At 31.1% G+C, this 26,215-nt stretch overlaps 1 protein-coding gene across 3 annotated transcripts in view; it reads right to left on the bottom strand.

Moving 5' to 3' along the window:
• Nucleotides 1-2,186: 2,186 nt before the first annotated feature.
• Nucleotides 2,187-26,215, bottom strand: part of LOC143224957 (uncharacterized) — a 38,569-nt gene continuing 14,540 nt past the window's right edge. For all 3 annotated transcript variants that reach the window (XM_076453503.1, XM_076453504.1, XM_076453505.1), the window contains 11 exons: nt 25,155-25,415; nt 23,129-23,324; nt 22,735-22,837; nt 19,532-19,737; nt 17,113-17,183; nt 13,751-14,164; nt 12,188-12,308; nt 9,701-9,817; nt 8,610-8,708; nt 6,629-6,708; nt 2,187-5,035 (listed from right to left, as the gene is read on the bottom strand). In XM_076453503.1, the coding sequence (XP_076309618.1) occupies nt 4,912-5,035; nt 6,629-6,708; nt 8,610-8,708; nt 9,701-9,817; nt 12,188-12,308; nt 13,751-14,164; nt 17,113-17,183; nt 19,532-19,737; nt 22,735-22,837; nt 23,129-23,324; nt 25,155-25,415 (1,792 nt within the window). In that variant the 3' untranslated portion in view covers nt 2,187-4,911. The remainder of the gene's footprint in view (nt 5,036-6,628; nt 6,709-8,609; nt 8,709-9,700; nt 9,818-12,187; nt 12,309-13,750; nt 14,165-17,112; nt 17,184-19,531; nt 19,738-22,734; nt 22,838-23,128; nt 23,325-25,154; nt 25,416-26,215) is intronic.

The following is a 26,215-nucleotide window of genomic DNA, read 5'->3' as shown; positions in this document are numbered from 1 at the left end:
TACACAAGAATACACCCTGGAAATTTGAGTTTTTAAGTCTGTTAGTTTCTTTTGTTTCGAAAATATCATAATTACTGATTACTTTTTTAGTTTACTCATGTAGGATTCAGAGCTAAAATTCTGACAGATTTAATTTTATAAATGTGAAATTTTATTTTTGATAAACACAAGAAGAAACAATAATGTTTATGCTTCCAGTAATTATTTCCATTTTATATCATTAACATTTCTTTTTACCTAATAGAAAAGTGTCATTGTTTTGATAAAAAAACTTCATCGTCTCAACGTTGCATTGAGTGTTTGCATGACTAGGCAAATGTAAAGCAAGCCTTCTGCTTTAACATATATCTATGTTATGTATTCATTGGAATTAGAAATAAAACAATACTCTTTTTTTATATGTGATTTGAACTGAAAGTTTCTAGATATATTTATTATAAAATGCTATTCACAATACAGACTTCATAATACTTAACGTTTCTACTGTAAAATATGACTCAATGTTAAGTGCAACTCAAATGATTACAAATGTAATGTACATCTAATATCTTTTATCTGACATAAATTACCTAAGCACTTTAAACTATTTCTGTAATATTGTGAACTACTGTTTAGTTGTTTCAGAAACTGCCTATACACATAAGAAAAATACACCTTATTTATTCTTAAACTTTGTGAAAAGTGCAAATTTAACAAAATGTGATAGTTTTGATATAACTCAATTAATCAATGCTGTTATGATAGAAAGTGTGCTTTTACAGCCCCTGAACCACATTATATTGTACACGCTAATAAAGAAGAATTAATATCACACTAAGTTCTTCAAGAACACAGCCTGGAATTAACTTGTGTTAAATGTGAATAGAGTGTACTCTCAGTATAGAAATTCTATATACATATTTGATCATCTCTAAAGTATAAAATTAATTTTCTCTGAAGAAGGAAGTCTCATGCAAGTAGCACTTGTACTTAAATGTGGATAATCCAGGTCATAGTATGGATAACTGGCTTTCTTACATATTTGTTAGGTTTATTATTAGAAATTAATTTTTAATTGAATATGTGTTATAGAGAAGTTAACTGTCAATACACTTAATTTTATTTTCCTATAATTTTTAAAATATCTTATCTTCACTTTACTGTAAACCCCCTTAAAATAAGTTGTATAAAGATTTCTAATTTCATTAGTTTATGCTTTTTCCACATTACCTGTCATATTACCAGTTATAATGGTCAGTTCTCCAATTTAATATAATGTGAACAAGTTTTTATACGAATGACAGTAATATTTCACTTATGGGACAGTAGAGTTCAGCAGCTTTGTACATTGGACATTACTCACATGGTTGTGAGTTCGAGGCTGGACTGTATAATGCTGTTTTGTCCTCAAGCAAGACACTTCATCCCTACAAGCTTCACAATGCAGGTTAACCTGTATATGGACTGACATTCCATCCTAGAGGAATGGATCATTCTTATCCCCCTGTGCCACTGGAGTTTGGGAGCACATATTTTATGTGCTTTGTAAAAACATAGCAAGGTTCCAACCTTAGTTTTTCATTAATGTCCTGAAATTTGCCAGTGGTTGGCTCCCATTTACCTGCCAGTTCAAAATTAGGGATAGGTAGTGAAGGAGGCACCCGTTTAGCTTTAAAACAAACGTGGAGCTACCACTATATGTGGATTTTGGTGTCCACCCAATTATAGGGTGATTTCGAATATAAGGCAGTCACCCATTTTCACAAACCACAAGAAAAAATAGAGTGATATAATGTTCTTCTACAAAATCAATACTATAACTGAAAAGTAGATTAGTTGCAAAAATTAGCAATTTCCTTGAGCAAACATTTGGCACACGCAAAGATGGATGCTATCTAGACATTAAGAAGCACAACAGTCTAAAGAAGGGGCCTGCTATTTATAAGGTGACTGAATTTTACAGAATTATTAATAAAAAAACACTGCCTTTATAATCAGGTTGACATAGTAATTACCAAGATGAAACTTAAAAACGTTGATAATACATTTTATTTTACAGTACTTCTTGCTGCTGTTTTCCTTGTGCTGCTCTTCCCAATATTTTGTACAAATAACACATATATAATTACTGTATTTCTATAAACCACTCTTTTAAGCTAAAACAATAAATGACTGTGACAAAAGAATAACTTCAGACTAACTTCATATCCTGAAAATAAGACGACTTTATTTAAAAGCCAAGAACTCAAGAAGACACACACACACACATATATACACATACATACATACATACGATAAATGATGTGTGACAATCAAACATTCCAAACCTGCACTACTTGAAGAACAGGCAGCCATCAATCAAAACAGATTAAAAAAATTCTGTACAGACTAAACATACATTAATATTTCAGAATATGATTGGTACTTTTTATAGAAAACCATTTTAATTGTTATTATACCCAGATGGAAACCTAATTCAAATAAACTTTTTAATAACAAAAAAATTCACACACACTTTTATACAAAAATTACCAGGGCTTGAACTTTTTACATACTCATGAACAATTCAGACCCTTTATAATTCATTCTGGCATTACAAGATACTTTAAATAGCCAGGCCAAACAAGGTAGAAACACAGTACTAGAGAATTTAGAATTGCTACAAAATGACAATGCTATCACTACCTTGTGTATACCATTTTCAATCACAGATATCTATAACGTGGATTAAACGTTGTCATGAGAGAAGAAAAACATTTATTACTCACGTATTCATTTGTAATTCTGTTCACATGCTTCCTAATGCTCACATTCTTTCACACTGCTGTCAGTAACAATGTATTTACACTGACTTTCTCATATTCAATTTACACTCTTAGTTAATACACAAAGAAATCTGTAACAATCAGAATATAAGAGCTACACAATCAGAACTCACAACAGCATACATTATAATTTATTATGGATCTGATATCACTAAAACAAATTATTTGATGCAGGAGTTTTGTATTCAAAGTTGGTACATGAGGAATAGGGGAAGCTTTAAAGAAGAATATGTCAAAATTACAGTTCACATTAGCAGCTAAGAATAATGTTTCAAAGTAGACGACTGTTAGAAAAGAAGTGACATCTTAATAGGGTTTTTATTTTTTTATTATATGTATCAGTGGGACAAGAAAGTGACATTATGAGAATACCTCACACAGATCAAAGATAGAGTATATATTCAATATTTTTCTTTGTGTGCTTTTTGTAAAATGTATTTCAAAATCAAGACCTCCTTTACTTTTACCCAAGTAATAGTTCTCTCAACCTATTTACCTGTATTGTGTGCAGAAAACTTGTCATTACAAGTTTACTAAGTTAATTAAAAGAAAGTATATTAGTTGAAATTCACGATTTTTGTAAAAAATAAACATCCTTTGTAGAAGAATTATATAAAAATAAATTAATAACTAAACATCAACACATTATTAAAACAGCACTTAATTGCACAAAATACGTGAAAAACACTTCAATCACCATATTCATGATTCCATTTCACCTTATTTTGTTACTGAAATATTACCAGTGTACATCCCCAAAAACTTTAATGTATTTAGTGAAAAATATTTAGTAACATATCCATTTAATCTGAAGACACAGATAAACTGCTTTGTAAAGTGCTTCAGTCTGTGCTAAGAAAGACTAAGCAAGGTAATACAACAATTTTAAAAACATTTTTGAGCTAAATCTTCTAACTGTTTATCTGTTCTTGTTAAATTGTATATTCATGATTTGATTTTATCAACTATACTCACTACCAGCTTGATTTTTAGTTTTAATCGAAGAAGGTAGCTTCTTCTAATAGGAATGTATTCATTACTAAAAGGCTAAACAGATTTGGGAAACTAATAATCCTTTACATAAAAGAAATGAGAAAATAAAATAAATTTCTTGAAAATGAACAAAACAGCTATTCTTAACTGTGACAACAAATTATCATAATAATACATACATATACATGTGTTTAATTATCAGAATCAGAGAAGTTTTAACAGTATACCAAGTACACAACTATTGATGATAATGTATGTATAGTATGAGTGATGAATACCTTCCTTCACTTAATTTTAGTCTTTATTAACAGTACCTATTTCAGTTCATTTCATATTTACACAATTAAAAACATGCAAATTTCATTCACTGAATACTCATCTGTTTGATATGCAATCAGAAAAAACCAAACTGAAATAAATCTGAGACAGTACAAAACATTTCAGTAAACTGAAAAAGCAGCAGAACCAAAGCCTTTCTCACAAGTTGACTGTTAAAATACGCTAATTATTCTGTTTATAAAAACAATAACACAATCTGTAATAATTATGATAATTAAATCAGATGCATGACAGTGTTTCAGCTTTATCACAACTGTGCACAAAATAGATCATAAGTATTGCTTCATTAACAGCTTTCACATGAATTTTCCAAATACAAAACAAAAAAACAACTTATTTTTCAATATTACTAAATTTATTCACTGTAATAACCAAATTAGAATCTAGGTTGTACCTATTACACTGGAAAAAATCATTAAAATATAAAGCTTTTGACACAAATTTGACAACACAATGAAAACTGAGTAAAACTGGAAATAAAAATGTTCAAGCTAATGAATGATTTTTCCTTGTACAAAGTTAAGAAGAGTATTGTTATATTTGACTGAAGTGTTAAAAATCATCATGAATTTTTATCTGAGGTATATTGTAATAATCCTGCTTGTTAAACCAAACTGAAAAAAATGAAGAATCAGTGGACAATTTATACTCATGATGGTTTTAAAATATTCTGAACAGCCTTTAAAGAAGAAAGGCAAAAAAAATTAGCAATAATTTGTGCACAGTAAAATGTGACTACAACCATTCTTTCTTTGCTATACGGCTATGGAGAAAACTAAGTATATGAAAATTCCTTTAGATGTTCTTCAATATCTACTCGACAGATTGGACAACGTTTGTTGGTAGTCAACCACTGGTCAACACACACTATATGGAAGAGGTGCATGCAAGGGAGACGTCTGTAATGAAAGAATTTCATTAATTTCAAAAGGAACTTTACATATATCTAGTATACTATAGTTTTATTTTATTAAAAACAAAAAAAGACATTAATTTTAGCATCTGAACAGTCCTTTTCAAATGAAGTGAGCACTTGCACATGAGCAAATTACTTGTGCTCTCTTTGAGAAAGTAAAAACATATCTGGGAAATTGTAGATTATTGGATAAAAACTGCAAAAAGAAGAACATACTTGAACTTCACATGGTGTTAAGTGTATATCAGCTTAAAATATTTTGATGATTATCTTGTAGAAAGTGAAGAAAGAATTGACAGGAATATTTTGAACATCATAGTATTACGTAGTTTATTTTATATGGTTTGAATAACATTCATTACACTACTACTAATGTAATGCAATATTTTTAAGGGTAAATACATACAAATCAAATGTTATATTTCACTGTCACAATGCATCATTTTAAGCTTTTGGCAATTTGCCCAAGTATGTTTGTTTTCATGAAAACGTTTGTTGAAGAAAGGTGTGTAACAACAGGATTTTCAGATGATGATATTAATATTATAAATCTTTCATAATTATATACCTACATGTAGGTATATTTTAACTCTTTCTCTAAATCTTCCTGCATGTCATTAATATCTTCTCAGTAAACTGGATGCATGATGTTTATAAGCATACACTAGTTTTCTTACTTAGTTAGAGGTTACACACTATAATGGTTATACCATCAAAGCTTGTACCAGCTTGACCCTTTGTTTGTGTCTACTCTTAGAGAGGGTAAAGTCAACTCAAAGGATGATGCAAATATTTATGCAAGTTATTAGAAGTTGGGTGACCCTGTTCCTTATGTATGCTTATTTCAAATAATTATATACATAGAAAAACCTAAAGGATTGTGGTGCACTACACTATGACCTTTGTCTAACACAAAAGTGGGGTGTCTTCATGATTCTCTCTCAACCCAGGTCTCACTTTGACCCTGCTTTCATGTGGTGTTAGAAGCAACTATGTTTCCATAACTAGTCTTGGATTGTAGATCAAATATAGGTGTCTTCATGATACTCTCTCAACCCAGGTCTCACTTTGACCCTGCTTTCATGTGGTGTTAGAAGCAACTATGTTTCCATAACTAGTCTTGGATTGTGGATCAGATATAGTAGTTTTAGATATGGCACACTATAATCTCCAATTCACAACCTAATTTTCATAGTTCAAATTTCAATTAATGTAAGAGGGTTGTGATAGAAGTTACATCTCTTACAAAGACGCATTGTACCCTGCTTATATTATAGTTTGTACCATAATTTTAGTTGTCTTTGATGTGAAATATGTTTTCTGTCATAGTTACTACAGAAAAAATCCAAATAAAAATACATACATACACACATATTTAGAAACATTTTATGACAAAACTGTCACAGGAAGTTATGATAGTATCAAGGAAAGACAAGTGTGAGTTAATGTATCAAATCAATAAGGTTCAACACGAGCAGATGCTATACAAAGGAAAGTATTCTTTAAGAAACTAACTGTCATATTCAGATTAATTCTCTACACTTCAGTTTGGTAAGAAAGGAAATGTACATTTTACCTGACATCTTCATTGTTTTCAAATTCACTCAAACAAATGGTGCATTTTTCAATATTATCTTCTCCTTCACTTCTCTGCAGCTGCATTTTACACAGAAAGGGTACAGCAGTTACTATTAAATACACTAATAGACAAAACATTCAAGCAGTTTCAGTAAAAAATGTAATTCACAGATTATCATCCACCAGAAAACAAAAGAACATTTTTATAGTCTCTCTGTATCAGTAAAATTCTTGTTAATAAATCTGTTTTTATTATTCTACATCCTATAACTGAAACAAATTTAACTCCTAAGTTGTTTTTTCTTAATATTCTGATTTCTGAAAGGAACATGTGAACAAAAATGGTTTTACCTAACAGAAGTATCAAAATATGATGAGCAATCAGAATAACATCTTTGTAGTTTGTTTGTTTTTGAATTTTGCACAAAGCTACAAGAAGGCTATCTGTGCTAGTTGTCCCTAATTTAGTAGTGTAAAACTAGAGGGAAGGTTGCTAGTCATCACCACCCACTGCTAACTCTTGGGCTACTCTTTTACCAATGAATAGTGGGATTGACCATTACATTATAACACCCCACACAGCTGAAAAGGAGAGCATGTTTGGTGTGATGGGGATTGGAACCCGATACCCTCATATTACAAGTCAAAATGCCTTAACCCACCTGGCCATGCGTATAACAAGTTCTCTTTATGCTGTTTAAAGTTGTACTCTGATGTACCTAGTAAATCGTGCTAGTTACCAGTCTTTTATTGTAATAAGAAATAAAACTAAACAACAACTCTAAATGTTAACCTACGGGAAGAGAGTTCAAGCATATGTTTCAATGTTCTGATTTATGTTTTAAACTGATGACAAGAAGGAAGACAGTCAGTTGGCAATACTCTGTGTTCTGAAATTGCCACTTCTAACAAATAACAGGAGTGACTGTTACTCTTATAATCCTTCAACAGCTGCTACTTCAATCACATTCTCGTTAATTATTTGGCTCAGTAGTTGTCCCCAATTTTAAACTGATAATAAGAAGGAAGAGTGTCAGTTGACTGTCATTCTTATAACTCATCAATTGCTGAAAGTACAAAATGTGTTTGGTAGCACCAAAACTCGAATTTGTTACTGTTTATAAGTTATAATTAAATTGACTGCCACCAAAATAACTGATTTCTGATTAACACCATTTTTGGTTATTCCAGCTATCCATGTAATTTATGTTTGTTTTTTGATAAACATAAAGCTACATAATGGGTTATATGGGTTCTTTTCAACTTTAGCCTTATAGTTGTTCTTGGATCAATATTACACAAAGGTTTTTAGAGAAATGTGTGATACTTTTTATGTATTTACAGTGCTATCTTAAATGTGTTTTTTTTCTTTTCATATGACGCTCCATTGTAAGGTATATAAAACCAGTTTAATTACTTTAAAAACACACACTTCTCACCTGTAAGATAGAAAATAATAATAATTGAACAGAAAACTCTGATAGAGCATTATTTTCATCAGCCATGTATTAATAGTAAATTCATAAACAATTTTCTTAGCATAATGAAATTTTTTTCCTTCATTATGCTTATAAAACATCTGCCAATTTACTATTATATTAACCTTGTGTACTTTCACACACAAGTATCAGTGATGTATAAGTGCCAGAAAGAAACACCTCAAATAAACCATGTTAATCACTATAGCTTAAAAACAGAAAACACGCTCTGTTTTTAAGCTTCTATATGTTAAACCCAATTTATTTTTGTTGAAATTGTGTTTGCAAATATAGAAAAGTACTATTTACATGGTTTAATAATCAAACAGCCAACTTTCTAAAAATTTTAGTTAGTACATGCTGAAGTAAAAACCACAAAGATATTTTAAATTTTTAGGAGAGCTGCAGTACATCAATATACATTATTAACCAGTATCACGTACTTCACAGTTTACGCTACAGGTGCTTGTTGAAACTTTCAGTTTTGATCTTTAATCTTACCTTTTTATATTTATGTGGAAAAGTATTCTGTTCAATGGTTGCCTGAGTAGCTCCTCTGTTTACTGCCATTCTACGTTGTTCGACAATTCTCATGTAATCCTGTCATAAATCAACATTTGTCAGTTCTACATATCTTGATATCATTCTGTACCAGTGAGTGAATTAAAAAACAAAATTGTTAAAGTTAATATTAAAATCTTTAACCCTTCATGTTATTTAGTTGATAAAAAGAATTTGTTAATAGTTTTGACAGTTTTTCCAGTAATGAATCTGTGGCCTTCAATTAAGTGTCTATTAAAGACACCAACATCCTGATTTAAACAGTGTTACTGTCTACTAAAGATATAAGCACCGAGAATTAAATGAAGAACATTATTAAGGAGATTAACATCCTGGATTAAATGGTGTTGCTGTCTATTAAAAGACATTAACTGTGAGTTTAAACAACTAGCTCTTAAATAACTGTGGCATCTGAAATAGTGTTTTGTGCAATCTGTTTTTGTTGGACTAAATAACTGTGGCATCTGAAATAGTGTTTTGCGCAATCTGTTTTTGTTAAACTAAAAAACTGTGGCATCTGAAATAGTGTTTTGTGCAATCTGTTTTGTTAAACATGAGGAACTAGAAAAAAAAACTGAAATGTATAAATCTTTCATGATATATTTTTGTTATTTATGAAATTTCTGCAGCATTTGTCTTGCATGGATTTTAAAATAGTAAAACAAATCTAAAACATTCAAATATAAACATGTCCATTATAAATTATATTATGAGCATGAATTTAATTTGCTTTGCAACAGTGTCATGATACATTATAGCTTCTAGTTCTCTTCTGAGAAATACAGACAGAAGAATGATTAAAAACACTCAAAACTTCTAGTTTTGTAAATAAGTAACAGTTATTAAAGTCACAAGTTTAACTTCTGGAGAAAAATTTAACAAAAGGTTTTTTCTATCCTATCAATGATAATATAAAAAAACATACTCAAGGACAAACCCAATTCACATGACATAAACAGGTCTAAAAAGAACAACTGACAAATACATTTCAAATGATATTTCTGCTTCATAAAAAAACAAAGCACACAAACCTCTAGTCTTGCCTGAATGTGTCGTGGGAAAAAGGGCATGTAGTGAGGGTATATAGACGGAGGGATATCTGGTACAGTTGGGAGGGTAAACATGTCTGGCACTCTCTGACTAACTGGCTGAAGAATGAAAAGAAGACACTGAACCACAATTTCAGTAGTTAAAGTAATTTTACCAAATCAGTAAAAAGTTTAAATACATGAAACATTAGTTATTTCTTTAACTAAAATGTTCTATATTGGTGACATGAGGATAATGCACATCACTTTTATGCTTTGCCAGAAAGCAAATTTGTATGTTTCAAGCGAGTTTAATAAATTAGTTAAAAGTTAATACAAGCCTTAAATTATTTGAAATTTATATATAAGATATCATCACCACTAAATTACAGAAATAAAACACAGAGTTCATCATGACAGTAATTTAGGGAAAACAATATATTAAATGATAAACTTCCCCTATATTTATTACAGTACACATAAATAATAGTTCAATTCTTATTGCATGTGCCTGTGGCATCCACCACAAAAACTGATCCTTGTTATCAAATTCATACTCATCCTCATTTGTAATCATAAAGAAAATATAAGTCACCTTATCACTTTGGAGACTTTCTCAATTCAGAAACGTTTGACAAAGAATTATTTTTTAAAACATATTAATAAAAATACAGATATACTCTTAATAATGCCACCAGCCTCTAATCATTCAAACCTCTTTATTCATATCTATTATCTTACTTCTTTTACTGTTTTTTCTTTCCCTGTTGCATATATATATATATATTATTTTTCAGTTTTAATTTGCTGCATTAACGTGTTCAGTGCCATAGACAAGCTAACTCGTCCAAGCCGATAGGTAACACAGTCCCACGGATGAGTTAATTCATTCTCAGTAATACCTAACTTCAAAGCTAGATGTCAGCACAATACATGCATTTGACCTACTTACAAATTCTCTCACTTTCTATCCAAAATGGCATCACGAAAAACGTTACAAAATGAAGAAGCATTAGAGTTGTATTGTAGCAGCTGAAATACTTGTAGTCAACAGGTTAATTTTATACCTTTTTTTTCCCCAGAAAACTGCTTAAGGTACATTATGTAAACCAAAACATCTGAAATCAAACAGTTTACTTTCACTACTGTTTTGATCTTCTAGTTCACTATAATATGAAAAATAAAATTAAATATGTATCCTTTTAATGATAGTATGTCCTGTATATTCTTAATCAATTGTCATTTTGAAAGCAACTACTTGTACGAACACCATTAATACATTTATTGTAACTAATGTCAAATTACCGTCAATACTCAGTGCAACGCATTAACTGTAGAGCTTGAAATTCATGACTTCACTATCAGAGTTGCACCATGTAAAACAACTTATGTATTTTTAAACTGGATAATTCATTAATAGTCTTAGGTTAGGTTGCTTTGAAGGACAGAGAAATCGTGTACATGCAGCAACTCTTAAAAAGGTACAGAATTTTTGACAATTTTTTTATTATTTACTACTTCATGTTCAAAATAGCTTTTCATTCAAACTTTCCTTTGCTTAAAAAACAAAACAAGATAATAACTTATTGCATACTGTAAGAATGTAAGAAATGGGTTTTCCAAACTTCACAAGCATACTTTATTATACTATTGCACTGTCACATAATCTTTTTAAATACAGAAAAAAAAGAAGAAAGAACACATCAGTGCACCATCTGGTTAAACACAACAGTGATAAAAAATTATAAATCTAAATAGCTGAAGACTGAAAGAAAAAAGATGTTATATGTTAAGCCATGCCAAAAGTACTAGTGTGACAAAGTATCATTTCACACATCTTTAAACATTTGAAACAGATACAAACGAAGTAAGATGAAGTTCTACAATATAGTTTTGATACTGGTGTATTCTATTATAAGCTTAAGTGCAATGAATATTATGAGCTGTTCCAGTCAAATGAACAAAACAAAGTAAATTTTTAAAGTAATTTTCTTTAAATGGAAGCTAGAAGTAAAAAGTAATCATAACTGACAAAATAATAAAATGTTTACATTTTCTTATAAGAGCCTCAAGTGTACTAATCACAAGAGCTGTACAATACATTACGAATAGTGTTTGAAGTGGAGAGTAACATGGGGAGTACACATACCCCCCCCCCACTGATTATGCATTTTGATTAAGAATTCAAAAAACAAAACGAAACATTATCACCATGTTATGCACAAGTATACCCTACTTCCAAATTCCTACTTTGAGCACTGACTGTAAGAGAGAACATCAAGGCACATATCAAATTTTCTTTACTGGTTACTTTTGATAAGCTTTCCTATTTTTTAGTCTACAGAACTAAAACAAAATTATAACTATTAGAATCAATCAACAGACACTTGAAAAATTCAAATGTTTAAGCCATCATAAAACATGATAATTACATGCTCAAAACTGAAATATTTAAAACTAAGATAAGACAATACTTAAGATAAGACTTACCACTCCAGCTGTAATTCCAATGTGCAAGCTGGGAGGTACACCAAAGTGGTGTAGACAAGGAGGTGGGTGGTGGTAGTGATGCTGATGAATGTGGTGGTGCACCTGAGAGTGACCACTATCGCTGCATATATCAGAATGCTTTGACTTTACTTATGATTCTTAATTGTGTTAAACCAAAACTTGTATGCTAGATTACAATCTGAACTACAAGTGACAAATAAAAAATCTAGTAAAGAAAAAATGTAAATAACAACAGGAAACTTAGCAAGTTAATGATTGTTATTATCAAAAGTAAAAATAACATAAATGGACCACCAAACTGTACAAAAAGCATTGAACACTTTATACAGTATACTTACCAAAAATAAAGATAATGAATAAATTATGACCCTTATCCCCCCCCCCAAAAAAAAGAAATGGATACACAATTTTAGGAAAAAGTTATATTTGTGAAAAAAAACATGTCAAGCTTCAAACTACTTCCATACAAATCCTTCACATACACATCTGAACATTTTTTGAGGCATATTAAGCTTAATATGGGTTTTCACTTTTATGTACTTAAGTTTCTTGCACCTCCTATGAATATTTAAGTTTTAAATAAACTCCTATTTCACTATTAATTAATTCTGGTGTCTGTTTATTGTAATGAAGGTATCACATAGGAGCTAAATACTTTACTTTAATAACATGTCTGATATTTCAAGTTTGATGCAATCTTCTAACACAGTAACAGAATCTTTAACAAAAAGTTAAAAGTTTTAATCAGCCAAGATTCTCTTTCTCAACACCCAATACATAGATTAGTTTTGATATGATCTTCTGTTAGTTATTTTCCTCCCTAAGGTGACCTGTTTTATTTGTTATGCCCCAAACATTTCAAGACACATTTTACAACATACATTAGTTTTGATATGATCTTCTGTTAGTTATTTTCCTCCCTAAGGTGACCTGTTTTATTTGTTATGCCCCAAACGTTTCAAGACACATTTTACAACATACATTAGTTTTGATATGATCTTCTGTTAGTTATTTTCCTCCCTAAGGTGACCTGTTTTATTTGTTATGCCCCAAACATTTCAAGACACATTTTACAACATACATTAGTTTTGATATGATCTTCTGTTAGTTATTTTCCTCCCCTAAGGTGACCTGTTTTATTTGTTATGCCTCCCTAAGGTGACCTGTTTTATTTGTGATGCCCCGAACATTTCAAGACACATTTTACAACATACATTAGTTTTGATATAATCTTCTGTTAGTTATTTTCCTCCCTAATGTGACCTGATTTATTTGTTATGCCCCGAACATTTCAAGACACATTTTACAACATACATTAGTTTTTATATGATCTTCTGTTAATTATTTTCTTCCCTAAGGTGACCTGATTTATTTGTTATGCCCCGAACATTTCAAGACACATTTTACAACATACATTAGTTTTGATATGATCTTCTGTTAGTTATTTTCCTCCCTAAGGTGACCTGTTTTATTTGTTATGCCCCGAACATTTCAAGACACATTTTACAAGCACAATTTTGTTTCTAGCAGTATAATTCTTACCCCCCAGAGCTTGGAATCACTACTTCAGTCTGCACATTGACTGTGGGGTCCATCATGATATCTGTTGAAGGTGGAGGAAGTGGATGCTGGGAAGGGAGAGGGTTAGGTGTTTGAACAGACAGAGGTATGGATGGGGTACAAGAAGGATTAGGAATAGAGGTCTGAGCAAGTCCTTGGGGACCTGGAGTGGTAGCTGTCACAGGGATAGTATGGCAGGCTCCAAATATTGAATTGTGTGTGGATACCATTCCTGCTGTTTGTGCTAAATGGGTGGGAGCTTGTCCACCTTGTGGTATGGTTGGAGTACAACTAACTGCTGGTGCCAGGGGAACAGCTGAGTTGGAAACACCTGGAACAGCTTCAGGACAAATGTAGAAACCAGGAGCATGTGTAGTTTGTGGTTCCATCAATCTTCTGTAATAAAAACACAGACTGAACTTTTTTGTTACCATGTAAATAAATCAATCATGTAAAATAGTTTAAAATAACCTTTAAAAGATAAGAAAATGACAAAAAATAAATAAATAAATCACTTGCCACAAATAAACATCATTAAACTGTGTTTTGGCTGAAGAAATATATAGGAATTACACACACATTTAGAAAAAGTTGAGAATTAAACTACACTCATGTTATACAAATTTAACACCAAAAAGTACATAGGGATAAAAATCATTTTGCAGGAAAATTTTCATGATATGAAGTAAAAAAAAAAAAAAAAAGTACATTTCAATTCATAAAAAGGATATGTGGTTAAGAAATTTCAGTTTGTACAGTAACATTTCCAAGTGGAAATATTTAAGATACTACCTTGAAAATTTCTGTTTACTAACCTGCCCACTTTTACCACATGGAATATACAAAATTTGCAGTCATAGTTCATCTACTGCTTAATTCATACACTGAACAACTGGAATATTCATTGAAATAGTGGAAAATATAGAAGGCTTTAAAGATAAAATACAGGACACTTGACAAACTGTTAAGTTGGTTAAAACATCCAAAAATTTGAAATTGAAAAATATTGAATAGTTTGATGATCCAGGGTAAAGAGGTAGGAGTCAGAAGAATAAGACAGGACAAAATGTGGAACCCTGAAGTACTAGTACACACAAACACATCAGGATTAGTGAGATTCTTATATGGGGTTTGGCTACTTCACTTCAAAAATGCAGAAACCAGAAAATTGTCAATGTCCTGGGTTCACAGTACCATAACAACAGTGCATAGTAAACCCATTATGCATAATAAATCCACTGATTTGCCAGCTTTATGTCACAACATGGTGTGAATTGACATCTTTGGTATTACACCTATAACCAACAATTAAGATTTCCACATTCTATGTCTGCATAACATTTTTTTGTCTTCAGTGTAGCACATGTTTAAAGAGATATGTGACGAACGTTTTTCTGTATTAGCTATACAAAATATAAAAGTGATAGTATGACAATAATTTATGGTTTCAATCACAAAACTGTTTTCATCTAAGTTAACTGATAAATACCTAAGTTCACACCACTACATTAACACTACTTATTAATTTATCACATTGGCTGGTAAAGAATTATAGTAAAATAAAGAATTATTAAAGCAATAATACTGAGGAATAAAACCATGTTTTCATTGCCAAATATAAACCATATTGTTATGCATGCACTTCATTACAGTATCTGTATCTATATTGCTCACTACATAGAATCAAACACATTTGGTACAAATACATATTGAACAAAAACAGGCATCTAAAATAGATTGTATGTGATTTGTCACACAGTTTACATAGCATGTATTTAATAAATATGTTACATTTTGTAGAAACATTTATGAAACCTATTCGTATTACTTGATACAGATAATTACAATAACGCTTCATATATAAAGTATATAACTTTTATCATAATTTCTATCCCACCCTTCTGACTTGATGTCCACCTTGTATGAATTTACAGAAAAAGTATTATTTTCTTAGACGATTTTCCAGTCACTAGATCAAAATTTTGAGGCACCAGGCTGACTTGGCACCATATTTTTCAACCTCTATTTAAGAAACAAACACCAAAACAAATTAATCTAAAAAACATAATGCACAAGTACTAATTTGCACATCCAATGTTAACATCACACATCAAACATATTATCCTCTTCTACAAAATAATGACATTACAAAAGTGGTTGGGTTTAAATGCTTTATATATACTCTTTTTTGTGGGTTTTTTTTAAGTCAACATTGCAGAATATGATCATTATGTATGACTATTTAACCCTTTCCATGATTTACTAGACATAACTCAAGCCCTCTTCACGTTTCAAAAAATATTTACCAAGAGTCAATTCTGGTAAACTACTTCTCGCCATATTTTTAATTATTTGACCAAATTTATTCACATATTATTATGTATTACGTCAGCTCCCTTTGTGGTGCTGGAAATGTTGTTGTGTTGACCTAAATTTGGATTATGTTTCACAAACAATGAAGAAAAGCAATCATGAACAGTACATATAATTGACCAAAGTTCATCTTCATAAACTGGATATTTTTCAGCCATTAATTATTCTCTTAAAAACCAGGTTAGATTAGTTGAAAAAATGTTGGCACAAGCATTTAGTAATCAGTAAAAACATTTTCAGTGACCTAAAAGTGGTTAAACTTGTGTAGCAACATTTTTAAAACCAGTGTGTTTCCTGTGAATTTAACAATTTCTAAAAAAATCTCTAGTTTATATTAAATACGTTCATGTTATGTGATCTTCACTTTGACAAATATCTTGACATTTGTAATTCTCAACACTTTAAACGGACTTTGTAATTTAACCAAGATGTCTTTGAATGTTTATTTTGCTGCCTTGATTTCTTTGTTTTCTTCAGCATATTGAAAAACAAGTTTTATTATAAACAAGTACATACAGAAAGACAGAATACAAAATATAACATATAACACAAACATACAGTGAACATCACCCTCATCAGTCAGTAATGTATCATTCATATTCCTCAGCATGTTTGTAAAGAAAGTTTGTTTATTTGTTTTTGAATTTCACACAAAGCTGCATGAGGACTATCTGTGCTAGCTCTCTCTAATTTAGCAGTGTAAGACTAGAGGGAAGGCAGGTAGTCATCACCACCCACCGCCAACTCTTGAGCTACTCTTTTATCAATGAATTGTAGGATTAACCATCACATAACACCCCATAAATGAAAGGGTAATCATGTTTGGTGTGACTAGGATTTGAACCCACGGCCCTCAGATTATGAGTCAAGCGTCCTTGTAAAGCAAGAGCCATAGGATTGTACCACAAACACACAAGTCTGCACTTTCACATCAAAAAGTAATTACTAAAAGATGTATTTGTTTCACACACCTGTGCATGTACAAGCCAACTGTGTGTTGATAAAGCCTCCTTCTTTGCATTTCTTGCATACGTTGTTGAGCCTGTGAAGAAGACAAAAAAAATGCTGGTCACATTTTCACTTTTTGAACTGGAGAGATGTCATTTATATCCACTGCCTCACAGTGGAAATACTTAACCAAATTGCAGGAAATTTTGTGCAAATTCACTAAATAGTATTCAGTCTTGGCTTAACAAAAACATATAACTTAAATTAATATTTTTTTTTTTTTTGCATTTAAGAAATTCCTAATATTTCATTGACACTGTTTGAAGAAAACATTAAAAATATATCCTTTTGATTTTATAGTTTTATTTATTTTAATTAATTGATAAGAAAGTTACATTTAATATATCTAGTCAGTTTTTTCTTGAAATTGTCTTGCCAACTGCAGTGGTCACTACTTACAAAACCTTGCAAAGAAACTGACAAAAGTTTATTGGTAATGCAAGATTTGACATTTCAAAACAGAATCACCATTATCTTTGTCAAACTGGGATTTCTGCTTAAAATATTCTTTATTAAGGTCAAATTAGATATAATAAATATAACTATTTTGTGTATTTGTATTAACTGAATATGGCAGACTGGAAAATAATACTCTATTTATAAGCATTTGGATCACTGGAATATTTTGCTCTCACATACATACAGTACTTGCTAAGACCTATTATTAGCTCATCTGTCTTGAAACAGAAAATAAAATTTTGTATAATTCAAACACATGCAAGAAAATTTTCAGGAATTCATATCTAACTGAAGAATGAAAAGGTTCTCAGACTGATAGTATGTTTACAAGTCTTCTAATATTTGTATTAGGTTCCTTTTTTCATCACTAAAAAAGCCCCAGCTCGTCACTTTTTAATAAAACCATAAAGTACTGTTCAAACTATTTTATTTACTCTACATGGAGGTACATAACTTATCATATACTCTATCCACTCATATTTAAACACTGTTAGAACTTCTTTCTAATCCGTTTCTTTAGTAGTTGTTCAGACCATGGTATGAAAGTATGGGAATGAAAGGCTGTAGTAATAAAACCACTAACAGAGAAGAAACATCATGGGAAAAACAAGATAAAGACAATTGTACTCTTAAGAATGATTGTTTTAATGTAAATATAAACCTCTACTTATATATCTATTTTAACAGTGATGTTTAAGTTATATTTATATTCAGAAATGTACTTATACTGTTAAATCTGTATTGCAAAATTCTTGCCTATGCACTAAATTTGTAGAAGATTCTCAAGTGTAAGAATCAACAATGTATTTGTGTACATAAACACTAGTGCATCGTCTATGTTGTTGTGCAGGCTGAAATTTCTTGGAAACTCTCCTCACATCTATAAATATAATCAACATGACATATCAAGAAACAGTACATATCATTTTGGTTTACTACAGCTAGTATACTATAAACCTTGAAAGCTATAACTATGATTAATGCTTATTAATTGGAAACTTCAGATATCTGATGAGGAACATTTATAAATTTTGAACATTAGAAACCATTTAACTTCAGTGGATTCACATCAGACATTACATGGCTTCAGCAGTGAAAAAAACTGTGTCTGACCAATGAAGAACTCAAGAGTAGATAGTTCCCTGTTAAACAAATTGTACTTGCATCAACTCGAAATTAACTCGCTCATTGTGAAAACTAGATAAGACATCAAGAAAGTTCCAGACCAGAAAAAGACTTGATATTGTTTATAAGTCTGTAAAACATTGGTATAGAGATTATTATTTTCAATAACCGTTATTGTAAATTATATTATCTTTTGTATATTTTAATATATTTGTATTATAAAAGAAACTACTCTTAACAATCTTGTTAGCAAGTATCACAAATTGGATACATAAACATTTTTCAACTTCTATATTTTAATTGTAATTTAACTCAGTTTTAGGCTATTTGAAATTATAATACAAAACAATAGGCAAAAAAATTTTAAACAATAGATATGGTGTTGTTTACACAAAACTCCTCAGAAATATACAGAAAATGAAAGTCAAGACATTTTTTCATTTTTATTTATGAATTAAAACAAATAAATATTACATATGTAACAAAATATCAAAAATAGAATATTTTTGAGAGAAGAATGGTTAAAAAGAGTTACTTAAATTTTGAAACCTGATATGAAGTGCACACAACATATGAAAGGTGGGTGCTCCAAAAGGGTCAGATAACTAAGTAATGATATTCTTTCAATTAGTTATACATGTACAATTATTTACAATTGTAATGATTAAAAGTTTATCACAGTTAAGAAGACTACAAAGTTATTTTAAAGTCAGCAAATTTAAAATACTATAAAATTAATTACTTCTTTTCCACTGGTCTTTTTCTTTTGCTACAAGTTTATAAAGTCATTATTATTACCTGCCAAAGACGTTGATGAGTTGGGTTCATGTGAGCCAGTCCTGGAGGATGATGGCGAGGGTGTGGAGAAAGATCCTGAAGATTTGGAGTTGGAGGAGGATTGTAAAAATGGGGAAATGGTGGATGCTGTGTTGGATTAACAGAATGATGTGGTCCTGGAGTGTGGACTCCTGGTGGTATGTAGGCTAAATGTGGACTTGGAGCATCTGAAATCGTAACTTTTTGTTACTTATTACAAACACAAAACTCATAAATCGGTAAATATCAGTCTAATGAATACTGATACAGCTTTTTTTCTTGTAATTACAGCCTATAATGTTGAATACTGAACAGAATATTAAATCTGATTAAATTTGGTCTTAAGCTACATTCAAAGAACAATGAAAATTTATTAATCTTTATATTTAGTACAACAGAAATTCAGTGGAAGTGCTTGAGTTCAGCAAACAGTTAATATTTTGTCTCCCCTTTTACTTTAATAACTGCAGCCAGTCTTTCAGGCATTGTTACAACATAATTAATCAAAGTGTCCTTTGGGGTTTTATTGCAAATATCTCTAATACACTCCCATAGAGTTTATTTGGAATAACTTTTGACTTATTATGTGTTTGATCTACCAAATCCCAGATCTGCTCAATGGGGTTGATATCGGGGCTCTATGTGAAGGGGGGGGCATTGCACTATTTAAATTATCTATCTTCTTGGTACTACAATCCTTTACCTGTAATACTCAAACAACTAGGCATACCATATCTGATGATACTTCCAGAGGTCCATTATTCCACCTATTTTGCTAATATCTCCTGTTGCCTCAGCAGAAACACACCCTTAAACCATTATACTGCCTTCCCCACACTTCATGGTAGGTGCTATGCATTGAGGTATTTTTCACCTTTCCTCCACCAGATGTACAGTCTACAATTTGAACCACATATTTCAAAATTGGACTCATTTGTCCATAACACCTTTTTCCAACCATCAACAGTCCAGTTTTAATAGTTTTAAGTAAATTTCAGTCTTTTGACAATATTTGTAGATTGAAGTGAAGGTTTTATAAATGATACACACGTATTCCATTCTCAATAAGTATTCTTGATACTGTAGATCTGGACACTTTTCTGTCATTTGGTACATGGTTGTTTATCTCATGCTTGAGATCAGTCTTCCTTCTGTCCTGAAGGCTACATAAAGATATTTAACATCAGCATCATTGAGTTTAGGTGTTCTGCTTTTCTATACCTTTTTTCAATTTTTACCTGTCTCAGTCTCATGATGTAAGGTGTACTTGATAATGTTTGGGGAGCATTTAAAACCTGTAGCAATTTGTTGGAGAGTCCAACCAGCATCACGTAAAGCTTTGATGCAAACACTATGCTCTACTGACAATTCTCTACTCTTTTTGGATTGTGGCATGAAAATAAAACTTAAAATATAGTATTAAACACTGTTTTTCTCAAGGTTTATTTGTGGAGTGCTATTAAATTGATTTCTTCTAGCACATACTAGTACCATATACTAGCTCCTTGCTAGCTTCTTTCTATATAGCTAAAACACTGCACAGGGTACCATGACAGTTATTTCAGACCATAAAATTAAATTTGATCAGTATGTTCATTCAAGCAGAACTCTTATGACATGTTTTTGGTACAAGTATATGGGAATTCTAAAGAATGATAAGTATTCTCGTCCTGGTTCATTCACTTGTCAAGAGGGATCAGTGAAGCATTACCATAATGTTGACATTCATATTCTGTAATGCTGTGGAAGAATTAGCCTCATAAAATGAAAAGAATGACAAAATATTATCTTTTCCTTACACTTTAGCACAATACTGTACTGTCAAAAAGTAAGTTTTTTTGACAATGAATATTCAAAGACACTATCTAAATTGTAAGGATTACCCATCTGAACAAAAATGCATGTTCCAAGATTCCTGTAAAATATAATTTAGAAAGAGAAAACTACAAAAACTTAACTCTGGGTGTTGTCTATTCAATTTCTGCTTGAGACAAACTTCATATTTTAAATTAAAAAATGAGAAGGAAGATTTTACTTGCACACACTACATTAATTGGTGGCTGTAAAGCAAGCAAATAATTCATATCAGAATAAACCTGGGAGACAATGAGCAAGAGAAAGGACCTCATATTTAAAACATGTCTGTTTCTTGGAAAACTGTATCTGCCAATCATGTGACATTGTTCCTTCAACTGATTTTCCACCCTCTTCTGTACTGAAAGAAACTAAAGTAAAATCACAAGACATTTTAACATCTCATGCTACTGTTCTGGCAGTGTAACATGCTAACATTATTGAATTGGTGATGGCAAAAAGTTTGAGCACTGGATTCCTTTAGAAAGGGACCTGAAGAATGTTACAAATAACATCCATTCTATTAGCAATTCCAACTGCTGGTCTGTGGATCTTTTTTGGTGATCCACAAAACTATCCAGTTAAAAAAACACACTAGAAAAATAAGTAAGTAAGTCTCATAACTCCTACTTTCAGAAGCTAATTTAGGAAACAACGTTATAGGCTTATATACTCTTAACAGTTTGCAAGCTTTTTACAAAGACTTTACAAGTCCATGGAGAGAAAAAGGTTAAAAACCACTGCATCTAATAATGGTGAATGTAACACTGATAAATGAGAGCTTTACAAAGATATGTGACCAATTTACTACAGTAGTGTTGTCTGAAACCAGTCAAAATAGTATTATATTAATTTCTCTCATCTTTCACAGCCAGAACAGTCAATAAACGTCATTCTAAGTTAACATCATTAAGAAGAATAGGAACGTAAGTTGTACTACTAACATAATCCTTTGCAGACTGTATTCTTTATTGAATAGGCTATAGTTAGAGACAAAACTTTACAGCATCTAATAAAGTATATGAAAGATGAATATTATCCAGGTGAAATGTCATTCAATTCCATATTAAAGTCCTAATAAAGTGGCCAGTCAATGTGTGCATACATATTTTGACAGCAGTTGCTAATAACTTTTTTTTTTTTTGTTGAAATAAAAATATTTCTGTATTTAAATATCAACTTACTATCAAATTCAGAAATAACCGAAATATTCACTATGGTCTTTTCTAAATGTATTACAACACAAGTGAGACTACAATGCATTATCTCCCATTATATGTTCTTATTGTTTCATTATAATACTAAAAAAAAAAAAAAAAATTCTATCTTACTTGGATAGACATGGCTGTGAGGACAAGATGTAGCATTAACAGGATGCGTCTGCCCAAAACAGTTACTAAATGACCGACAAGACTCACCAGTTCCACCAGATGTCTAAGTAAAAAGTCATAAATCTTGCACTTTATATACAAGTCATATTCTTTCTAACTACTTACACACATGAGTAACATACTATATCCAATAAAATACCAAAACATTGATGTAGATACTGCACTAACATTTTACATTATGTTATAAATTGTTCATTATTGTAGTCATAATACTGCACAGGAAAACAGAAAACTGATCATAGAATATTTATAATAGAAAAATAGCTAACAGGAGGAAAGGTCTGGATTAAATGTTATTTTTAAAAAATAAATAAACACCAAAAAAACCACTTACCTGGTTCCTTACAGAAGAATCTGTGGCTTCATGACAACCCATTGGTTGTTGACTTGTATGAAATCTACATGTTGGGAATTGTACAATAGGTACTGGATGTGACGGATAATTTGACGAGTGGTTGTTGTGAGGATGAACTGGTCGTTGGTTCTGCAATTGCCGGCTATACACTTGACAATAGGAATGTGCTGGTTCACTGACAAAAAAATTGGACCTTATTTAATTTATACAAAAAATCTCTTCCCTCCCCCCTACAAGTGTATTTGATTCAATAGTACAAGTATGAAACTAATTAAAATGTAAATGTTTATGACAAAATACTTTCATTACAGTAGTTTTAGTTCACTTTAAAAGTTGGTCACTTTCAACAGGAATTAAAAATTTAAGAACATTGAAAATAAAATAAAAGTGCATCTAGATTATTAACCCAATCAATATGATATACAAAGATTATTAATAGGTCGCACAACTCTCATGAAATTTCTTTCTAAAATTTAAATTAGTGAATGAAGTTGTTTGAAATGCAACAAGAACTTTATAAAAAGTATGTAGTTTCAGAAAAATATCTTTTGATTTTTTTTCTGCTATTTCTTTTAAAAATTCATTGTTTAATGTTTTTATTTTGATCAGTATCTGAATAGTTCACCTGTGATTTTCATGTCAAGTATAAAATACTGTTTTTAATGTAACAGTTTTTACACTTCACTTGTGTAAGCCCTAGCACCTTCTGAATATCATTTTTCAAAATAATAATAATAATTTACATTATTAGCCATTTTCTCTACGTTACTGACTAGCTATTATTAAATATACAGTGCAAAGAAATGTTCAAAATCAAAAATTGAAAACATATATACCTTTTATCTAATTGCTAAATAATCTTAAAAAATATTCTAGTCTTATGTGTAATTTCAACATTCTCCCTTTTTCACTTGTGGTTTATTTTTCATTTTCCTTTTTTTGTTTCTTGTCTTTGATTATTTATGTTAACACACATCAAGTGCCCATAGACAGTGTAACATTAACATCAGTAGAAAGTTTAGGGGGGTGGGGGGTAGTACACTTCCAGATAAGCACCCCAGACCTACTTCCAAATGAGGAAGGAGTTCACTCAGTCTCATACCAGTGGAATAACACCAATATGAAGGGGTACATCTCTAGTGATTTGGATATGCACAAGCAATGGTTCTCCTGTTACACCACTAGAATAATGGTGGTGGTGAGGGATTTGCACTAGGATAGAACACCGGGGAGGTGCATGGACTAAACACTTTCTGTTATTCCTCACTTGATGCAGACTTTGGGTGAGACAAATACTTCCTATGAGGTATTACTTGTTGCATGATGGATTTCAATGTAATCATTATAGATACAGCTATATAATAGTGATGACAATGAGCAGAACAAAAACCAACATCACAGTCAACAACTCACCTTACTAGTCTCTGCAGAGATTAGAGTACAGTAACTGGAGTAAGTCAAAAACCAAAAGGCAGATGAAACTACAATGAGATACAAGTAGTAGGACATAAAAATGTCAGGGGTCAACCACATTCCAGCTTGCACAATCTCATACATGGGACTTTAAACAACCAGAGGTGGGGAAAGCTATCAGATGTTGAACCTGATTAGAGGAATCATGAAAAATAAGAAACATATCACTCCTCACAAAAGAAAAAAAACTAGTAAGATGTGGTATAAGTCAATCAGTCAAAGTGTGGCAGAGAAGTCACTACAGAAAAAAGGAATAACACAGCAAGAGAATACAATGGATTTCAAGAGGATAGTCTAAGTGAAATAACAAAAAAAAAAATCCATACAAGACAGAGAAGGTGATTAAGTTCAAAACAACCATACAAGGAACAAACAGAATAGAGAATGATGGAAAAAACATTCTATTGTCATCTCAAGTATACACAAAAATATTCTCAGCAGTAGCACCATATAATATCTCTTTGTTCCATATAAAGGCAAGTACTGTTTCTGAATACTACAGTTAGTAACAAACTGAAAGTCATACACTCACCTAGCTAAAACAGAAGTTACAGTTGTCATCACAGGTTCAAGGGTTGAAACAACAGAAGAAGCAGCTTCATCATCCGAATTGGTGAGATCGACAACAACAGCAGTTCTGTCTGAGTGAGGTCGACAATTATCATTACTGCAGCTTGCCCCATTCCTTGAGAATGGCTTCTCTCTTTCAGTAGATGAGCTACAACTACCCTTCCCCAAACTATCAGGAAATTCTCTGGCACATGAAGAATCTACGTCAACAGCTTGAAGGATACTTAATTTGAAAGAAGAAACTAAATCTTACCATATTCCTTAAAAACATGCATTTTGTGTTTGTCATTTCATGCAAAAAAACTAAACTACAGGCACATGCAACTAAAGCTGGCAATCACTGGAACTTACTAATCAACTACCCCTCAAACATATTAAATTGATTACATTAATCTAATTAATTATTCTCACACAGAACTTGGATTGTTGGAATGATCAAAAATTTTGATTAACTGATTATTTTCATGACATTAATTGATTCAATTGTAATTAAGTGATTATTTTAATTAACACACATTAATGCAATTAAGCTCATAGATAATCCTAGCTCTTTTCATAGATCATTTACTGCAGTAAAAAAAATAACTTGCTACAGTATTAAATAAACTGTAAATAAACTGGTTTGGCCCAAACTACAAAATAATTATGTTTGTTCAAACTTCAGAATTTTGTAAGTTCATATACTAAGATACACAACTTTGAATCTTTCAAATCCAGGTTGGCAAGACTAGCTGTCCATTCTTTTTTTGTTTCAATAATTTAATTTGAGTTGTGTCACTTTAATACTAACAAGCAAGAACTAGATTAATTACTTATTACCAAAAAAGAATAGTTGAGACAGAAACAGAAATTTAGAACACTGTTGACACTAAAGCACTGTATCAGTTGTTGGAGATAATTAAATTTTTTCCATTTGTCAGTTTTATTGTTCATCTTTCTTTAAAACAAAATCAACTGAAACAGTTTTATTTAAGTGAAGTTTGATCATTTACTGGATTTATTAGCTGGAGAATGTTTAAGCCT

Source organism: Tachypleus tridentatus, chromosome 9 (assembly GCF_004210375.1).
Source record: "Tachypleus tridentatus isolate NWPU-2018 chromosome 9, ASM421037v1, whole genome shotgun sequence".
Classification (NCBI taxonomy): Eukaryota; Metazoa; Arthropoda; class Merostomata; order Xiphosura; family Limulidae; genus Tachypleus; species Tachypleus tridentatus.
The sequence above is the reverse complement of the archived record's forward strand: the minus strand, read 5'-3'. Positions and strand labels throughout refer to the sequence as shown.